Source organism: Pezoporus occidentalis, unplaced genomic scaffold (assembly GCF_034315485.1).
Source record: "Pezoporus occidentalis ecotype Australia unplaced genomic scaffold, CSIRO_AGI_Poc_V1 ctg76, whole genome shotgun sequence".
Classification (NCBI taxonomy): domain Eukaryota; kingdom Metazoa; phylum Chordata; class Aves; order Psittaciformes; family Psittacidae; genus Pezoporus; species Pezoporus occidentalis.
The window spans coordinates 2377346-2397806 of record NW_026916115.1 but is presented as its reverse complement, the minus strand read 5'-3'; the positions used below and the strand labels follow the sequence as shown (position 1 = coordinate 2397806).

The 20461-nt window shown below is 39.5% G+C and overlaps 1 protein-coding gene across 14 annotated transcripts in view; it reads left to right on the top strand.

Moving 5' to 3' along the window:
• Positions 1-20461, top strand: part of RASAL2 (RAS protein activator like 2) — a 185577-nt gene that overhangs the window by 115389 nt on the left and 49727 nt on the right. For 12 of the 14 annotated variants that reach the window (XM_062602289.1, XM_062602288.1, XM_062602286.1 and 9 more), the window contains one exon: positions 14605-14711. In XM_062602289.1, coding sequence (XP_062458273.1) covers positions 14605-14711 — 107 coding nt within the window. Of the gene's footprint in view, positions 1-4684; positions 4869-13298; positions 13837-14604; positions 14712-20461 lie in introns of those variants that run through there. The other 2 variants (XM_062602291.1, XM_062602294.1) reach the window with 2 other exon arrangements.

Genomic DNA, 20461 nt, shown 5'->3' with positions numbered 1-20461 from the left:
TACTAGAGAACTTCAAGGTTTGTTTTTCTCACCTTCATTTTGAGCCTTTCTGTCCCTGTTTATCTTCACAGCCTGTCAGCAGGCACAGCTTTTGCTGCCCCTTGATTCCTCACTGCTACAGCAGTTATTATTTAGGAAATTCTTTGCTCTGCCTCCCTCCTGAGTAACCACTAGGTTAACGTCTCTGATCTCAGCTGGGTTTGGGAGGCTAGTGCTGTTCACTTTTGAAAGTAAAGGGAACTGTTATCCTGGTAAAAGACAGTATAGCATCAGTGCTGTGGCATGTAGAGGTTATCATTTTCAGCTGGATGAGAGCTGTTGAGAGTGAGTGCTAAAGATCACTGAACATGCTAAAATAACTTCATTAAGCAATCTGAAAGGGTAAAATACTAGACGATAATGTGTATGTGTAGGCTGGTACTTCATCAGCATGGTTTCACTTTGCACAACAGAATGGACAGGCTTAGAGAGAGACCTGAGTGTCCATCAATATTTTTTTTCTGATAAAAAGGGCTTTCTGTGTACTTTGCTGTGCTTCAGCAGGGCTATCTACATCTTGTGTCTGATGTAAATCTGCTATTGACTTACATTGCAACAGAATGATTCTGTTGTGCTGCTCATAGCTTGTTTGGAGTATTGGGTCATGGTATTGCACACTGGTTTTGCTTAAGTAGCTGAAACCAAAAAGTTATCCATGTCACATAATAACTGTGCATCCTTCCACTATGATTCCATAACACACAATGAGTTACTCGGCCTTGTCCACCTGGATGCTCTTGAACTAGATTATAGTGTGGTTAGAAGGGTGTTATATATCCTGCTTCTCAAAGCAAAACTACTTGCATTATAGATAGGGATTTAAAATTATTTATGCAGGAAACATCCTTTTGCATGTAGAATTAACATTTTTAGATATCTGGGAAACATTTTAAAGCTAGCTTGCTTGTTCTGTGTTGTGGCACTGAATAGATTGGACAGTTATTACTGCCTCGCATTTTTATGGGGCAAAATTACTCAGATATTTTTTTGTATTTCCTAACAGACAGGGATAGATGATGGTAGTTTTGTCTGGTACATATGACATTGATCTGGAGTTGGAGAAGCGGAGGTTTATTGTTTCTTGTGATTAACTAGTGCTGCAACCTGATCAAGCTATTGTAATATTTCTGCCTGCTTGCTTCTTGTGAAAAAGTTTGCCCTCTCCCTACTCGCTGTTTTATGCCCCTGTTTTGAAGGGAGCATGTAATTTTTCAAGTGCTCAAATATCTTGTCTTTATTCACTCCTAAATTAACTGTAGAACATTTTAATAAGAATAACTTGGGTATATAATATCTAATGTGTATTGCTGTGAAGACAGCATCTACTGACTATAGCAATATCAATCAATCAGTCTGTGAGTTTGTCCCTAATGCAAGATGCATTTTTCCTCTTCTTATAAGTGCCTCATGCAGAGAACATTAATACATTATGATTTATAATACTACTGCAATTTTGTGCTTACAAAGCATCCACTTCAGAAGGCATCTGTGCTCTATTATTTGCATATATTATGAATTATCATTTACTAAAATTGCTGTAGAAAAATCTGAGCGCTCATGCTTCTGTGTAGTTTCACTTATCAAGAATGCTAATTTTTAAATCCACAGGATAGCAAAGCTGCCGAGCTTCACACGTTTCAAAATCAGAACTGTAGGAGGGTGACGTTTCTGACAACTGCAGAAAAGAGCAGAAGCTCATTTGCTGATAATGCAAAGAATTACTAGTTGGGGATGTATACAAGTTTTAAATTACTCGTTTATGTAAGAGGTTCCAAAACATAATGGCTTGGTTTAATTTTCAGACTTGTGGACTCCTCTGCTTTTGGAACTCAGGGGTGAGGAACACGAACCCAAACACTTTGAAGGTGTTTTCTCATGTCTTCACCTGATATTCTGTATGGCTACTGCTGCTAATTTTGGAATACAGCAGTCTCTTCAGACTGAGATTAGCTGCTTCTTACTCCTGTTTTTTTGTTTTGTTTTGTTGTTTTTTTGATTCATTGGGGGGGGGGTTGTTATTTGTTTGGGTTGGGGTTTGGGGGGGTGCGGGGGAGTTGGGTTGTTTTGTTTGTTTGTTTTGGATTTGGTCTTGTTTCGGTTTTTTTAAAAAACTACTACTTTGCTGATCTCTCCTGCCTTTCTATACGTTCACATTTTGCATACTTCCACTCTGGTTGACAGAGCAATTTGTATCTGTATTTGCATTGGTTCAACATTCCGCTTTAGGTAGGTCTCACAGCATGAAAAAAAGTCATGTTTTGAATATTCCTCTCGTGCTCATTTGCAGCTTATCTCAAAAACTGGCCGTCCTGGAAAACTTGGACAAGACTTTTTGAAAGTTTTTTATAAGCTCTAGAGCACAAGACCTGCTTTAAAATGGGGAAAGACAAATCTAAGAAGTTATTCATGGTGTTTCTTCTGCCGGTGGCAGACTTTGGTGGGAGACCAGCACTACATCCCTGATGCAGTTATGCAGCAAGTTTAGTCTCTGGTACTCTTGCACAGCACAAGGTTTAAAAAATAAAGTCTAATGCTACAGAGGAATTTCAAGATACTTTTGAAGTGATTGTTTGAAACTTGGTATTCAAAGGTTGTAAACAGGGAAGACCTTTCTGATACCAGAGCTTGATAATAGAGAGTATCAAAGCACGCAAATGTCAACGAGTGCCCAGTGGCTGTGAGATTCATCCTTGGAACTAAGGAGCAAATCACTAAGCACAAGTGGAGTTAACCATTGGAACAGCTTAACAAGAGAACAAATGGGCTCTTCATGTTTGTTTATAATTGGATGTCCTTTTTTTCTGGAAGACATGTCATTGTTCAACTAGAAATAATGCAATGAATGGAGGAGTATCATTGGGTGATGTTCTAAAGGTGTTTCAAGTCAGGTTAGATGATTGTAATAATTATTTCTACTTTTAATATGATGGATTGGGTGTTTGTAAATGTCAATGGTTCTTCTACATCTCCTGGATTTCTAATGGGGGTGTGTTGCAAAAGTTCATTTTGTCAACAAATCCAGTATTTTTCACATAGACAGAAATATATCCGATGTCTTTCTGTCACTGGATTTTATATTATGTAGGAAATGTTTCTGAGTTGTTTGAGGGTTTTTTTATCCCTCTGTTCATACTGGGGGTACAGGCATGTGCTTTTTCAGTGTGAATAGGACTGCTCTGCTAAGTCTTCCATGCTGCCATGGTACATCCCTCCTGAACTGTCTGTCCTGTGTTCCCTCATTAATTGTGAATACTGTGTAGCATCTGCCCTGCTTGGCAGGTGTTTTATGAAAATATCTGTCCTGCACAAACAACACTTGCTACAGTTTGTCTTAGTAATTGGAATTTTCTTCCCTGCAGGGACTTGATAGCCTCTTTTTTTAATTCATTTGTGGGTTGCTATCTAATTCTTTGCTTTGTTGATCTAACAATTTTACTGTTGCTCTTTTGGCTTGGGGTTTAGTCAGTGGTCAGCAAGTGTCCTTGTTTGTAATAGGAATTGGCAACGGTATCAATTATTTAAAATAAAGACAGGTTCAGAAAATGGTGAACAAAAGGTGGCTGTCTCTTTAAAGAGTGTAGTTTGATCAGAGCATCAGCTCCATTCCCTGAGGACAAAGGTAATTTTGATTTGTGGGGCCCAGGAGTTCCTCACTTACCAGGATTCATCTCTGTTTGTGCGTGTGTAAACCTGTAAAATGCTCTTTTGTGTAGAATAAATCATATGCTGTAAATCCTGTGCAATTAAATGTGCCCCTTCATAAAGTCACAATGACAAGTCTTCATTGCAAAGCTGCGCAGAGCAAGCTTGCTGTCTAGACAGCAGAATTATTTCCCATTAATCTTTTTTTTTTTTTTAATAAATAACCCACCGTTAGTGTTGATGACTTCTTTGAACCCCTAAGAACGCTGCCCTCCCCTTGCCTCTCTCTTTTGCCCTGTTGCAGTCGAGGCTGAAGCCCAGCGGGGCTGTGACTGCTGCTTCGTGCTGATGAAGAGGAGCAGTTCCCCTCTCTCTAATGCTGCTGTTGGCAGAAGCAGATTCCATTATTGCCGATCAATGCTGCCGCCATGCAGGAGGAGGGGAGAGGGAGGGGTGGGAGCTTCCTATTCACAGATTGATCAACCTGCCATTGCATGAACAAATTCAGTGTAAGAAAGGCTGGGGTGCTGTTATAATAGCTGGAGCAGGAAGGGGCTTGTAAACAGGGGAATGCAGGCTCTTCAGTAGTGGGAAGGTTATTTAAATTGCCTCTAAGCTTGCTGTTTTTTCTTTTAGCATAAAGCGTAATACCTGAGCCTTCAAACAAAGCCAACAATATAAGGTATAATAGGAATATATTACACTTAGCTGATGAGCTATTGTGCTGACTTATTTAAGCCTCTTCAGCACTGAGATCTATTTCTCCTTTTTATTTAAACTGATTCTATTATAACCTGCTACCTCTTGGATTTTAAAACCTCTCTTTCCCCTGCTCCCTTTTTCTGCCTTCTTTCTGTTGCTGCTTGGACTGAAACCTGACACAAAGGGACAACAAGTACAGATCCCACTTACTGTTCCACTTACTTTGTCAGTATGGGCTCTCAGATGTAGGGTTTAGAGAACAGGGCAGGATCACGTTTTCATGTTGTCAGTGTAGGCAACAACTGGAGTACTGGAATCCCAAGACCATCAGCTCCTCCCCACCCTTCCCACCCTGCTTCGTTCACTTATTGTATTCTGTATGGAAAAGTTTTCTGGCTGGAGAATGAGTCTTCTTTCTCCTGGTGATGCGGCCGAATGGCTGGATAGCAGCACAGAAGATGAGAAAAGCCTTCTCTCATTTCTCGGTACGGTAGGGTACTAACTGTATTTTTAACTTTTTCTTTTTTTTCTTTTTTACATTTTACTTGGTAAGCCTTTACTACTTTCAGTGGGGTTTAATTTCTTCAGTCCTTCAGTTACCTGATGTTATTTCTTTGTAAAAGCTTTTAAGTGGTATGCAGTTGTTAATTAAACTTGGTTACAATCTCTTTGAAATAGCTGCAAACACATGGGCAAAGGTCAAGTTATAAATGGGCATGTGCCATGCAGAAAATCCTTCCTGGATTAAGCAATGTTACTGGTCTGTTTTTCTTCTCTGTGCCATTTGATGAGCTGATTGCTGTGTTCATTCTACTTCCAGTCATTTCTGTCAGCTTGCCTACAACTTAACTTCCCAACTATGTGATGGTGGTAATGAATCAGAGGAGGCTGATCAAAGTTTTTTTCTTGAGAGAAATGTTTAGATGCATTTAGATTAAAAATTTCAGCCAAGGGATGAAAGGGATTCTAGGCTACTTCTCTAGCCTAGAAATGAAGTCTAGGAAGCACAAATAATCCTGTAGTCTGTATCTGGATACTTACACATTAGTTTAACAGCATTCAGTTAGTAAATTGAAACTACTCTTTTATTAGAAGTCCAGTATAAATACCTCTAAGGAGTTGAAAATATTTTAAAAAGAATTCACACACAGAAGCTAGCTATTGTTTCGTCTTTCCCTTTGAGCTGTTGCTATGTCAAACTGTTGGCGTTTTGTTTTGTTTTTCCTTTAATCCCATCTCCACAAATCATTCAGTCTCTCGCTTTAATAGTTTCTGTTGTTCTCAGGATAGTCTGTTGCCTTTCTATTTTGATGATTTCTGGGTACTGAATTGCTCAGATGGGCTGCTTGATATGTGTGCCTCTTGTCCTTTCATGGGCTATTTAAAACGTTTGTATAATATATGCTGTAATATCTTCCTTTCCCCTGCCCCCAAGATACCGTAGTCACCACTATGGATCGCTAGTCAAGAGGGTGACAGCCAATTCAAATATTATTTATCCCCAATTTTGTTGTCCTCCATCCAGACCACAGGCAGGTACATGGTATGGCTGTGCTCTTTCCAGTAGATGGAGTTTACACTCTTCTCTCTTATTGCAAGAAGTTCCATTACTTAGTGGGTCTAGAAAAGTACAGAATGGTTGAGGAAAGTAAGGGACTCCCACGGAGTCTATTTCAATTTGATAATACTTCATGTGCTGTGGCCTTCTTTGGGAGCATTACACCAGATGTAAACAGGGACAAGAGTACACATGGGCTGGGTGCCGGTGCTGCTCTTCAAGGCACTGCCGTTTTTCTCCCCTTACACATATGCCTCCATTCATGTTTTGCTACAGACCAAGAGATCCTCAAAGTGTCTCCTAAGTCTCACCCCACAACTCTTTTATATCTTTTATCTTAAAGAGATACCAGTTCCCACATAGTGTCTTAATGCCGAGGCCATATTTAAGGTTCAGTGAACTCCCTTGGATGTCTACAGTGCATTGGGACTTTTTGTGTCCCTATAAGAATAATAATTATTGCTCAGGGGCAAAATCCTGCTATAGTAAGAGGTACTGAAACTTAGAGCAGCCTTCTGCCCCCATTGAGAAGAATAGGGAAGAGGTGTTGAGCTTTGATGCATACAAGAGCCAGTCACTTGTGAGAATATCCCAACAACCAGAGCAAAGGATCACATTTTAGAGAATGCCTTGATTTACAGCCCTTTCACAGAGAGTAGAAAGATTGGTTTTGAAAGCTGTGGCTCAAGGCTGTTGTTTAATAATGAGGATAATAAATACTGATGCTATACTAATGTGTGTCTAGGTCATAAACCTCTAAACAAATTACAAGTTACCATGCATCAGCTGATCTGTGTTAATTGTCTGTGTGCAATCTCTCTGCAGCAAACACAAGGTAATTTGAATTAGCAGGGGCAGTCCAAGATCATTAGGGACTAACAAGGACATCAACATCTCCAGGTTATGTGCAGTAGCTCCCTGTGCCTGCTTTTCTGTTGGCACAGTTGTCCAGGCAATTTGTGTTGCTCTGTGTAGAGTCAACCATTAAAGGAGGCTTTAGAGGCTGATGCCTCTAAAGTTTGAAAAGAGGCAATTATTCCAAATTTTATATGGCCACGCGTATGATACAGAGGATATGCTGAACAGTTTATGGACGTGTATCTGTTTGATTTCTGACTCATGTTTGCAGAGCTGGAGGGTTCATTCCTCTGCCTCAAAGTGAATGCATCAGTCTAATAACAGCTGATGTTGTACTCACTAAAGGCCACATAGTTTCCTCAGAACATTCTGCAGAAAGAAATTGTGAAAGTCAGTACTTGAAAGCCAAAAATTGTTATCTCCTGTGATATTCTTGCCCTTTCTTCCAGCCTTCTCTATGTATTCATCTGCTTTGCATGTTAGGTCTTGTCTTCCAGACTGTAAAGTCCTTTAGGAATCAATGACTTGGATGCCTTTTAAGTGATTTAAACTGTCATTTAGGTTCCTTGCTATACACCTTCTGAACTGGGCACAAATTCAAATCACACCTTTTTTTATATGGCAGCACAATGCAAGTGTCTAATACCAACCAAATTACCTGTCTGCAAATTAAAAATCTTTGATATTTACCTGGATCATCTTGCAAGAATTGTCTGATCGACCCAATCCCTAGTAAAGCACAGTATCTTCTTTCAAAATCCCTGCTAATGGACTGGGAGAGGTTTTGATCATAATTGGTATCTAGTGGTTGTTTGATGATAGAGTTCTATAGCCAGTGAGCTGTGCAGAGTTTCCTTTTTATTTCCCCTTCCAGGCTTGGTAGCTTTTGTGTACTTCAGTATACTGTGACTTGGTTGCATTCTCTCTGATATATCTTCTTGTGGCTTTTTTTCCCTGTCTACTTGTCTTGATAAATATGGAAAAGCTATCACTGCAAACTTCAGTTTTCTCCTTTAAGTTATACCTTGTAGAATTTCAATAATGTATTTTAGTCAGAACATGAACTTGGATTTCAGGACTTTTACCCTAAGCTTGTTACATAGGCATTTAATTAATTTTTTTTAACAGTCTGTGAATTGGGCCCAAGTGTGAATTCTCCCCAAGTGAGCAAAATGAGAGAGAATGCTTACTCCAAGATAAAACACTAACGTTTTTATTTATTTTTATATGAGGCTTCCTATTTCATTAGGTAATACTCAACTGAAAGATGCTGTTCAGATGCTTCTTCCTCCTTATGCATTTTCTAACACTTGCTATCTTTCTGCTTTTTATTACCATCTCTAGTTTTGTCAGCTGGTACGTATTTTCAGCAGGGTCCAATAAAACATAAGTAATTACTGACTGCACCAAATGAGATCTCTCTCTCGTTAGTGCTGTCACATGAGTACTCTGAAGTAAAGCTAAAGAAACAATGACAGAAAAGTAGTCTCTTCCTTCTTAACAGAGTTGTGAATGCCACAATGTTAACAAACATATAAGCTGTGGATATATCATAAACTGCCTTGGAGTGTGTTGAATTTTTGTACTTGTTGAAATTCTTAGTTATCTTGAAAGACTTTAAAAGTAAATTGGATACTACTTTTTTAATGAGCTCACACAGTAGTTTATTTAGAATGAAAGGACTTGAATTAGCCCCTCTGAATTTTCCCACTTTGATTCATGCATAGTTCACTTTTTGTAATGACATATATGTGTTAGGTTTTGGGGGTTTTGTTTCTGGGTTGGTTTTGTCTTTTTAATATGTGCATGTAAGAGGAGATGAAACCATCAGGGTCAAACAAGCACTTTCATCAGCAACTCACAATGAAAATAGTCAATAAAAATGTAGCAAAGTAGAAAGGCAGTATCTCTGTTTTGGCTTGTTTTCCTGCTCTAGAAGCTAAGAGTTTTAGTGTACTGTGAGTAACATCTTCATAAACTAGCTGCCAACAGCAAACCCATAAGTGCTCCAACTCTTCCAGCCTTAGATTCCAGCCCATTATTTCTTTTAAGTATATTTGTAAAAGAAATACTGAGTCACATAAAGTCAAGTGCTAAAGTTTTTTTTTCTGTATTTATTTTGTAGTTAATCCATAAGATTAATTGGCTTTCTGACAGAGTAGAAAATAGTGCTGAAGGAGGCCTTGAAGTCCTTGAGTCCTTTCTAGTCTGTTGCCACATCCCCAGCAGGGTCTCTTCTGTTTGTCGTCTTTGAGAGAAGCACTTGTCTTTCCCATTCTTACAGATCTTCAGTAATGAAGGGGGTATTTTTCCAAATCTTTCCCCTTTTATTTTCACCCCCTAGGATTCAGTTATTTATCTGGGGATAATTGATTTAATATAAATTTATTTTAAAAATAAAGAATTACCTGGAGGCCCATAAAGGGTATCTTATTTAATTTGCATGTCTTATTTTCTTAACGTACTTGTTCCCTCCTGTCACCCCTGAAGGGTTTATCACACTTTAATAATGTCTTGTTTCAAGTTAAAGCTGTAAACTCTTTGGGGCAGAAATACTGCCTGTTCAGTACTCAGTCTAGTCTTGCTGCATTCTGGTAAGAGGCCTCTAGGCATTATGACATTCGAAATATATACTAACCTGTCCAGGCAGATGGATTTGTAAAATGGCATAGATAAAAGGCAAATATTTAGATTATTTGTCCACTGTGATAACTAGTGCTGCATGAGTGTTACCAGGTTTAAAACAACAACAAATTTTGCATAAAAAAGGGGCATGGTATGTGTAGCTTATTGATCTTTCCTTCAGACAAGAGGCAATTGCAGGACTGCTTGATTGTTCAGCTAATGCTCTGACCAGCAGCAATTACCATTCTCTCCTGGGGAGTGCCTAGGTACCTATATAAAGAGGCTGAAAATATTTGGGTGGGGCTTTGTTGCGTTTCAGCTGGTGACATTTTAATGCAAGTGCACCTGAGAGGCAGTCTTTGGGAGCACTTGGTGCTGGAGAGGTAGTTGGTAGTATTGAACTGGTTTTATATTTTCCTAAAGCCTGTAATTAATCTAGACTTGAGAGGCAGAATGAATTGATTCTTTTCATGAATCATATTCTCTGCCCCCTGTACTTGTAGACCAACGTACCATCATATCAGAATGTGTGCAGAGAAGACAAAAGGAAGTCTCAATCCCTGAATCTTAATATATCTTTTATTTTCTTAACAAGTAGATAGTATACACCAGCAGTCTGCCACTTTCCTAGTAAAGACAACGCAAAGAGATCAAACAAAGATATTTGGAGAATTAATTTGGGATTTTTTCTTTTTTTTTTTCCCTCAACAAAATCTATGTCTTGGAAAAGAAATATTAACTGGGGTTTTGTCAATAGTACTATTATTATTATTATTTTCCCAATGGATGGTAGATGTAGCTTTTCAGACATCTTTCTTGCATGTCAGAGCCAATAATCAGTCAGTGCTAAGTCATGTGTTACTATGAACTGCTAGAAGTTACAACTGATAAAATTAAGACTTTGATTATTGACTGTGACTTTTGATTGGTTGATTATAATGAGCTGCTAAAAGTCACAATTTATAAAAGCCTAGTATACAAAACATGACCAGGCTGAGAACTTTATCATAGAAATGTGGGACCTGTCAGCCTGGAGCAGATAATCTGATGTGGTTTTATCTGTGACAGAGGCTAGTACCAGCCCCTTCAGAGTAATGGCAGATGGGAGTTGTTCTTGCTAATGTGCTTACTCGTTTTTTGTATCTCTGGGTAGGTCTTTATAGTAGGCTTTATAGTCACGTCCTGGACTTAAGCAGGAACTCGTCTGCAGATGTTCTTGCTTGTCCTGGGAGAGCACAGCCTGGTCTGGAAGGTGCCGCAGTCTTGACATGAGTCCCACTGAGACTGTGCAGTAGTTTCATTGCATTGCCCTTTGCAAAATCATGGGCACCCCTGTAATCTTTGTTTCCATGACCTTATTTGCCAGTTCAGTAACTGAATTCTGTCCTCTCTAACCCCTGAGGCTGTTTCCTTGTTCCCGATTGTTTTTCTTGCCCTTCTCCAATCCATTTCTAATTTAAAAAGATGGAGAAAGAGTAGCAAGCACTGCCCTGTAAAGCTGAGAGTTTTGTTTATCTTTACTTCTCCCAACCTGAGAAAAAGATCTTCACAGTACAATGCAAATTCCCACAACAGCAAGATTTTGGTTTTCAAATGGCCAGAGCAGCCAGAAATAGGAAATTCAGATTGAATCTGAGCACCCCATACTTACTGGAGGCCATTCAGGCTATGCGATTGTGGCAGAGACAGTTGCCTTCAAAGGAGAGCAGTCATCACCACTACTCAGAGTAGTAAGTGGCACCTGCCTTACACAGACCTTCCTTCTGGCCAACAAAACAAGTTTTGGTGTTGCAGAGGGTAGAGAGTGGCGCAATATGCTGTGAAAAGAGACCTACCTTCATTATATCCTTGGGCAGTTCCCTCTTCAGAGGCATCTACCATTGCTGAGCAATTGGCTTGGCTAATTTGTAACTGACTATTACTATGCAGTGTTTAAATATTTATTTGTATAAATATTTGTTTACATAAATATTACTGCATATCACCAATATATGAGATGATAAATTGAAAGTAGCCCACAGGGATCTTTGCTACTCATTCGATGGATTATTTGATTAAGGTTGAAAATGGGAAGATCTGTCTGCCTCTTCCCCCCACCACCACCCTTTTCTTCCCAGAAATTGAGAGTGGATGAAAAGGATTTCAGATTGTTTATCCATAGAAACAATACGATTTATCTGTAGTGTTGGTCCCTGGGAGTGAGCAATGCAGAAAGCAGTTGTAATTTAATACTAAGCCGATGAGAGGTGCCTTGATTTTTACAGCAGGTGAAGATTATGCAGGCGTAGCCTCTAGCGTTAATTGTGAGCAGGGGAGGGAACTGTCTGTTTTTTTTGCCTGGTAGTAGTGACAGCATAGATTTTTCTTTTTACACAACTCAGCAGAACTCCTGTTCTACAAGCATCATAGCAGGTTGCTTTAGCTTTTGATTTCCAGTTAACGTATCTTGACAGTTTTGCTATATCTAGGCCTTCTTTTTCCTGGGGACTGAGCATGTTGTTTGCTCTTGGGTTTTTTTTGCAAGGAGAAGAGAGGGAAGGGTAGTTTTAGTTCATTGTGGGCACCTTTTGAATATTTCATTTTTCCTGCCCCAACTGATACACTTCTGTGATGGTCTGAGAATGGGAGAAAACTCATTTTGCTGATGTAAATCAGTACTGATGTAAAATGAGTTGGTGGCTTATTTGCAGAGACCTTGAATTGCTGCTGGGTGGATGTGGGGGGATGAGCGAAGGCAAGGAGAGCCAAACATGTTCTTTGTTGTAGCTTTTCAACTCTATTTGGTGTAAACTTAACTTTTTCCTGAACTGCTCCTACTGCAGAACCTATTGATGAAAAGAGTGGGGAACTCAGGATCCTGTTTTCATTTATGACTCAGCAAAGTTAACAGACTGTGTTAAATTACTGAAGCAGCTTTGATGTGATTTCCTGTGTGAGAAGTGGAGAAAGCCAAACCTATTAACGTTGCACATTACTGTTCAATGTAAAATAAAAGGTGCTTGCTTTAGTCCCCAGTTTCAAGTGAATATATTACTCCCATTTGCTTTCATTGCATTTACAGTGAGAACAGCACAAGCAATCATTTAAATCCTACTTAATAGAGCTCTCTTTGGGAGAGCAGTACTTACAGGTGCTGCAGAAAATAAGTTTCCTTTCACCGAGGCAGGGGAAAGAGGCTGGCGGTATAAGAGTGCAACTAGATAAAACTTGCAACCTCTGCAGAGGTTCCTCAGGCAGTAGCACTGACCGTTACTCAAAACCCTTGGTCTAGCACTGGCCCTGCTCCAAGCACTTTGTTCTCTAAAGGTGCCCTGACAGGGACTTACCCTCCATGGCTGGAGCAGGCGATGCCTCCTTAGCTGTAAGAAAAAGAGCCTGGTGCTGCTCATCATCTGAAGGAGAAATCTCCCCAAAAGTGGTATTGCTCTATCACAGTAATTGCAAGCTTTGACAGACCGTGATTTACTTCGTTGGAGAGAGTAGGGCTAGTGCATCGTCCTCATGGTCGGCAGCAAGCGGCTGCGCCCTGCCCATTTTTTAGGGGTAGCTACACTGTGTGTTAGACTTTGATTGCCCAGTTCAGGAGCCTGTTCTAGCAGTTCTTTCCCCATTAGTGATTACAAGCAGATCAAGAGGCTGAATATTAGCCATTTGGGTTTTTTAAAGATACGTTTCTACCGTATGACACACTATCACTGCAGAGTCCAGATTTCTTAGCTCTCAGTATGCTCCATTTTGTCGTTCTTCAAGCATCCATGGGAGATGTGTATTGTAACTGGTGAAATCAAAATCCGGGATGCAGAGGCATCACAAGTAATGTTATCCCTGAAGAAGGCTTTTCTCTTTTTTTCCCCGTTGGTTATTTTGAAGAAAACACTGCTCTCGTGGCACCAGCTGGCTGTCTATCTCTGTAAACCTTTTTTTGCTGCTCTGAGTCAGGATATACAGTGAAATTTTCTGTAGCGGAGGGAAGCCGGCAGTTGGGCGTCTGTTAATAGCCTGAAAGTAACTAATGAGGATGTGCAGTCGGAGCGATTGATTGAATAGCTGCAGTCCTGTGTGTTTCTTTTTCGCTTGCTCGCTTGCTCGCTTGCTCCCTGCAAGCTGTGGGAAGGGAGGGGGAACAGAGAGACCTGGCTTTCTCTTAAGTGGAAGTAGCACGGATCCCCAGGGCCAGGCAGCCAGAAATGGAAGTTTAAGCTGCATCTGTCTCTTGAAAGGAAAACGGCAGGAGTCAAAATGTCACTGTCTGGAGTCACGGTTTACTCCTTTTCTTTAAGATCCAGAAGATAACAATGGACTTTCTGCTAGGAAGTGATTTTTTTCTCTCCCTGTGTTGGGGGATGTTTTGTGGAGCTGGATTCCTTTAAGTCTGGCAATTGAGCTGGAGATGGGCAGCAGTTGTGATAAAGGTATCTGTATGTACATGTATCTAGCTATATATATAAAAATGTATATATGTACAGTGTGTGTGTGTGTGTAGAGATTAAGTGTGTATACTTTATTATGCTGCTATTCTAGTATTTATACAAGAAAAAGATATGTGTGTCTTTTATTAATATTTGTGCTCATCAGATCAGCCTGCGTGGATTTAAGATGCCAAAGTCGTATCTTAGTAAGGTCATATTGGCAGTATGAGAAGTTGACCTATTTTTTTATCTGCAGAGATATATATGTCATATAACCCAGGCAGTTATGAGACTTCTGCTGGTTGCATGGTTTGAGCAAGTTGTGGGATCATATAAGACCGAACTTTGACCTTTGTAAAACTGTGTTCAGCTGTGACTAAGATTGAGCTTCCTTGTGTTTTGATTTTAGTTATCTGTTAGTTACTGCACTGCTTATGTAAAAAAAAAAAAGGGGGGCAAAAGAAAAAGTTCTCTGAATACAATCCCACAAGCAGTAATAGAACACTAGATATGTTTTGGTATTATCTTTACCAGCATTTTTTATTTTAATCGCCTATTGCCTACAGTCAAGTCAGATTCACAACTTTGAATTTGTCTGTGGAAATGCCATTGTAATTTAGTAAGTAAATAGTATATAGAGAAATAGGTGAGTGTAATTTAGCAGTTTAGTAATGCACTTGAAACTTTGCTGAGGCGTCTGTCCTATACAACGTAAAACCTGATTATTCCCCACCCCCCAACACCCATTCACCTTTTTCTTCTCTTCCTCAGAGGTCCCAGCAGAGAGATCTCCTCGCAGACGGAGCATCTCCGGGACCAGCACCTCTGAGAAAACCAACTCCATGGATGCTTCGAATACTTCCCCTTTCAAAGTGCCAGTAAGTGTGCCTTTCCTGCAAAGGAAGAATTTTTCTCATTGAATAGGAGGAGGAGATTAAAATATCAGTGTACAGCTAAGCTCTGGGGGGTGGGGGGTGATGGAATGGGTGGAAGAAAAGTAAAAAAAGAGTATTTAGTTATATTTCCAGTTGACCAAGAGGTATTGCTATCAAATGTCATGTATTATCAATGAGATTTCTGATAGATCCATGACTTGCTTATTTTCATTGCCTTGATCTAAAGTTGCAAATAGTGAAACTTCAATGTTAATGTGGGCAGTGACCTATATAAATATTTTTGAAGTTGTCACTAGGGATTGTATTATATATTCAATTTTGACTAGGAAAAATGTTCCTTTAGTTTGGTGATAGCATGCTGTTTTTCCCTCATGCCGATGAGGTACATTGAAATGGCTTTATAGTTTATTCAGAAGCTGATGGAAATTCTGCAGGTGTGTTAATTGCTCTTTAGGTCTTCAGTTTTTGGTGTGAGTTTGGCCATGAGTCTGCATGACACTTTTTCAGTTAGAGTCTGAATTTTCTTCCTTGTGTCAGTCTTTGCTCAGTGTATTCAAGAGCACAAAGACCTTTCTATTATTAGACTGAGGGCAAATGTTTCATGTTGAAGTAAAGTGCTCAGTAATTTTTCAACAATATGTGTTTCAAAATATCTAATCTGAATATTGAAAATATTTGTATACCTCTATTTTTGGTAAGTAATCTGCCTACTTTAAAACGTGGGGAAAACCAGGAGAATTATCTAGTGAACATTGGGGTTGTTTGTATATTTTTCTATAGACATTTTGGTACCTTAGTGTATGTGTTCTTGCTTTGCTTTAGATAGCACTCATCCCTTTTAAGCACACTTCCTACCTCACTTTGGATACAAATGTGTGTGAATATGTTTTTTTTATTAAATCCTATATTGTGTCATTTTAAAAATACAATTTAAAAACAGCCAAGGATTTTGTAAAAGCCATCAGAATTATAAAAGGATTAAGGTTGGTCAGAGTGTACAGGATATATGGTGTTTAAAGCAACCTGTCATGATTTATTGGAATTGAAAAAGGTACCAAGGAAGCAGTGACTGTACTGGGTTTCCACACTCATTCCCTTTTTAGAGTCATAGAATAATACAGATTGGAAGGAACCTCTGGAAATCTCTGATGTGTCCCCCTCTTCAGAGCCGGACCAACTTACATCAGGTTGCTCAGGGCATTCTCCAGTCAGGTGTTAAAAATCTCCACGTATGCAGATTGCACAGCCTTGCTGGATGACCTCTTCTGATGTTTGACTAATCTCATTGTGAAGAATATTTCTTTTGTAAAGGCTTTTTTGTCAGAACGTAACTTGAACTTCTAATGTCTATTGAAAGACCATGAATCGCATTTTCCTCTAGTTCAAAAAATATCTGAAGTAGCAGTTAAAGCAGAATATATTGCTGAGTCTTGAGAAGAGAAAACTCTGAGGGAAATTTTAGCAATGTGTATAAATACCTGATGGAAGGGAATAAAGACGACAGAGCCAGGCTATTTGGACGGAGGCTGTGAGCACAAATGGAAATATAAGACATTCCACTTAACCGTAAGAAAAACCTGTTTTCACTGTGAGGGTGGTCAAGCACTGGAACAGGTTGCCTGGAGAAGTTGTGGAGTATCCATCCTTGGAGGTATATTTAGAATCAGACTAGACACTTTCCTAAACATCTTGCTCTAATCATCTTGATTTGAGCAGAGGTGTTTGGACTGGATGATCTCCAGAGATGCCTTCCCACCTTACCTATTCTGTGAATCTATGAACTGTTCTCTGTCACTTCAGTTACCTGTTTTCTGGGTGGTACTTAGAGCAGGGGGGAAGAAGGGTCCTGATCTGGTTGCATGTGAAGCCGTCACAGGAATATTTTTGTTATGTCAAGTTCTGAGATTCTCATGTTGAGCCCATAGTCCACACAGTTCCAGGAGGGTTTCTGAAATCTAAGAGCCTTCAAGTCCTAGCTATTCTCTTGATCATTTATAAGAAATTCTCTGTCTTCTTGTCCTCATCTATAAGTAATTGCCCTTACCTTTAGATGTGTACATGCGCTGTCATAGTCTTTGCCTAATGACTGCAAGCTATGTATCAGAAGCATTTGAATACTGTCTGTATTATTTGTTTTATATGCCTTATTTTTTTTTTGTTCCTCATTTTTGTAATTTTTAGAACATTGATACTATCTTTTAAGCTATGTTTTAATGCTAATTCTAATTTTTCTCTAGTACCTCTTAGCTCCTGCTCCCTTTCACAACAAGAATCTTGCAGAATGTTTCTCATTTCCCCTGGCAGTGTATTGTGCTTTTAGGATTCTGGCAAATAGGCTCAGGAAGCAGTATGCCTTTCTTGGGCATAAACCAGGAGGAAAAAAACCAAAACCAAAACTAGAAGCTATCTGTGCCACGTGTAGCTGGTATTATGCTTCTTTGTCTGCCTGGCCACCTGTATACCCAGGAGCATAATGCACCCTACTGTCTTCCTCATAGGGACAAGCTTCTGGCATTATAGGTTTTGCTGTGAATAACCCATTTATATGCTGTTCCTCCTTAGCAGGTTGAAGTGCAGGTGGGGGCTGATGTCACCCTGTTTTAAAACATGCCAGCTTTTGATCTGTTTAAGAGAGTAAGCTGCAATTAGAAGTCTGATTGCTTAAGAATACAGATGAGCTCAAGCCAAAACTATAGAAATAAAATACACTCTTAACTTTGTGGATTGGCACACATCTAATAGGTGGATGATAAGATGGGGAGGAATCATGTTTCTTCCTTTGATTTTTATTAAGAATTTTCCAGCTCTCAGAAATAGGTAAGATGACTTGAGCACCTCATGAAAGTCTCAGATCAGTGGTCTGAGAAAGGCTTCAAGTGAAGAATGTAAGGGGTGCCTATAATGACTTTGAATTTGTGTGTGTGAGAGGTCATCTTTAAATTATTCTACATCTAAAGGAGAGAAATAATAAAAGAACTTGAGGTTTTTTTTTCCCAAACATTGACACCTACTGTATAGGTTGGAGGGCTATGGGCAGCTGTTGTGTAGTGCTGTCTCAGTTATTCTTTCTTTGGCCCTGACTCTGTGCCATACCTTCTACTCACTGCTTGGATTTTTTTAACAGAAAGCAGCTTAAGGCAGGGGACAGCTTAACCTTTTTCCATACCGATGGAAAATTATGCTGAGACTTTCATAATAAGTTGCTTTTACAGCTTTTTAAGTTTGCCTCTCAGAAAAGCTATTTAAAAGCTGTCTTCTCAATAGGACAGTGGCTTCCAGCATGCTCTGTGCAGTTGGGTTTTTTTCCTTTCAAACACCAGGCAGTGGTACTCCCTCAGAACAAGGCATCTGGTTTTTTAATACTGCTAATTGGCATTTGTTTAGCATCTGGAATTTTGATTCATAACAGCATAATGGCCTTAAGCAAACATTTCCTTGACGAGACATTTTTTAAGTAGTCTTTTCAGTGGCAGTGGTCAGTGAAGGATTTATTTTAAGGGGCTGATGCGTAAAGTGCAGGAAATTTGCCTTCCTACCTCCCGCATGTGCACTGAAGGAAAAGTCGTATGTTCAAATTTACTGTTGTGTGAAAAGTCAAATTTCAGTAGTTGCAAACATACTCTTTCTCAAGACTAACCACTACATGGACCAGCATGTGCAAAATGTTTGTTCCGGTTATGTCCCACCAAAGAGTATAAAGTGGATTTTGCTAATGCAGACACTGCACAGCACAAGGCATACATACAGAGATTAGAGCTCTTGGTGCTTGTCCTTTCTTTTTTTGTTCCCATTTCCCCCAAAATTCTTGCCTGCACTTGAAACAACTAGGTTCAGTTTGTTAATTGCTGTTTGACAATTTCCAAGTGTATCTGGGAAGAATATTGAGCAAGAATAGAAGGGCGTGAAAGGTAGGAAAATTGAGATGAGGAAGTATGTAAGTGTGTCATCTCACATACAGATAGATCTGTGCTGTTTATAGACATGTACATATAGGAAAAGTAATTTTTAATAATGAATATTATTTGACTGAACAAATAGGAAGGCAGACGGAACTGGCTAGAAGTAGGCATTGTGACGCATAGGTGGGCGAGAAACCAGCTTTTCCCTTCCCACACACACACCATGTCCTGGCAGAGTGTCTCAGTCTCAGTGCATCCCGTTCCCTACTGTTGCACTGTTGAGCCCTGATAGTACTGTGGCAACCTACCATATTTTCTCATTGCTCTGCCACTGGAATTGAGGGACCAATGTAAATATATGATTATCAAGACCTTAAAATCTCTTGCAGTGGAAGGATAGAGAGGAATTGCTAAATCACTCTTCATACTTGGGTTGCGCACTCCAAATTTTGCTTCTTTGGGGTAGGGTTGTTAGTGAGTTGTTATTACAAATAATACATGATTCATGCATGTCTGCTGGCTATTAGAAAAAAAAATATGAGAAAGAGGCAAAGAAGCAAGTGCAAATGAGATAGCAAAGCCAGAACACAATCTTTGAAGTAAATAAAATAAATTTTATAGGAATCCTGTGTGTGTGTATGATGGGAAGACTGATACATACAGATTGCCTTCCTTGGTTTGCTTCTAGTCAAGGGTATAATCAGATCTATAGAAATACTGTCTGCCTCTTTGCTCTTTAAGAGTACTGCTAAATGGAACACAAGACAATGCAGTCAGCCTAAGTGAAGGTCAAAGCTTGATGAGATCTCGTGGCTGCCCAGCCTCATCTTTTAGGCAGTCAGCAAGATTGTTACTTCTCCAGAGCACTGCTCTGCTACCATCGTGCTACCAGGTTAGGACAAGTCTGACCTTTCTAGCTATGTGAGCTGACGGCATACAAGTACATACTCTTAATTCTGCATCAGCACCAACGCAGAGACAGAAGTGTTGATTTACATTAGTGTGAGGCATCGTGGCACCCTTCGTGAAAAACTGCCTGTGCTCAGATCTGTTAATGTAAGGTTAACATTTTATCATTTGCCTGTGATGTGATGGCTTAGGTATGCTGGCTGTTATTGCACAGATTTTGTATCAGAAGGCATAAATTGGTGATTGGCTGTCACTAGGATGCTCCCTAAATTTTCATCCCTATCTTTATTCTGGGGTAATATTGTTCACAGGCTATATAAAGTTCACAGTCTTTCTGCCAAAGCAGATTTGTTCATTACATCAAACTCTACCATCGAGTCAGATGATGTGTATATCCAGTCTGTGACACTGTCTGGTGGACCTCAACAGCAGGAACATTTCTCTTATGTTCGGTGTAAACCTAACTTTATCTAATTCCCCTGAAATTAATATAGGGAAGCTAGGAATATATATAGCTTTAAACACTGGTCACATTCCTGTCATCCTTGGTTTAACAGTATTTAAATGTGTACCGACTTGTGCTATTTTTCACCTCCAAATCATGGCTTAGTCAAGGTATGCGGACTATAATTAATGCATTCTCTGCAAATCAGTCCTTCTGGCCCTTTTATCACTTTTCATGCTCTCCTGTTTTTAATTCCCTTCAACTGACTCTCCAAGTTCTGGTACCTAAAGTTCACAGGAATGTGTGTTATCAAGTTTCTAATTGCTCACAACCCTTTGTGTTATTCTCTGTCCTCCCTGGCCCTCTCTTCACCTTCTAATTTAATGTAGCTTAGTGTAATTAATGTGCTGTTTAACTTTTCTTCCAGATCATTAACAAAGATGTTAAAAAGAAGCAGTCATGCCACTATTCCCAGCACA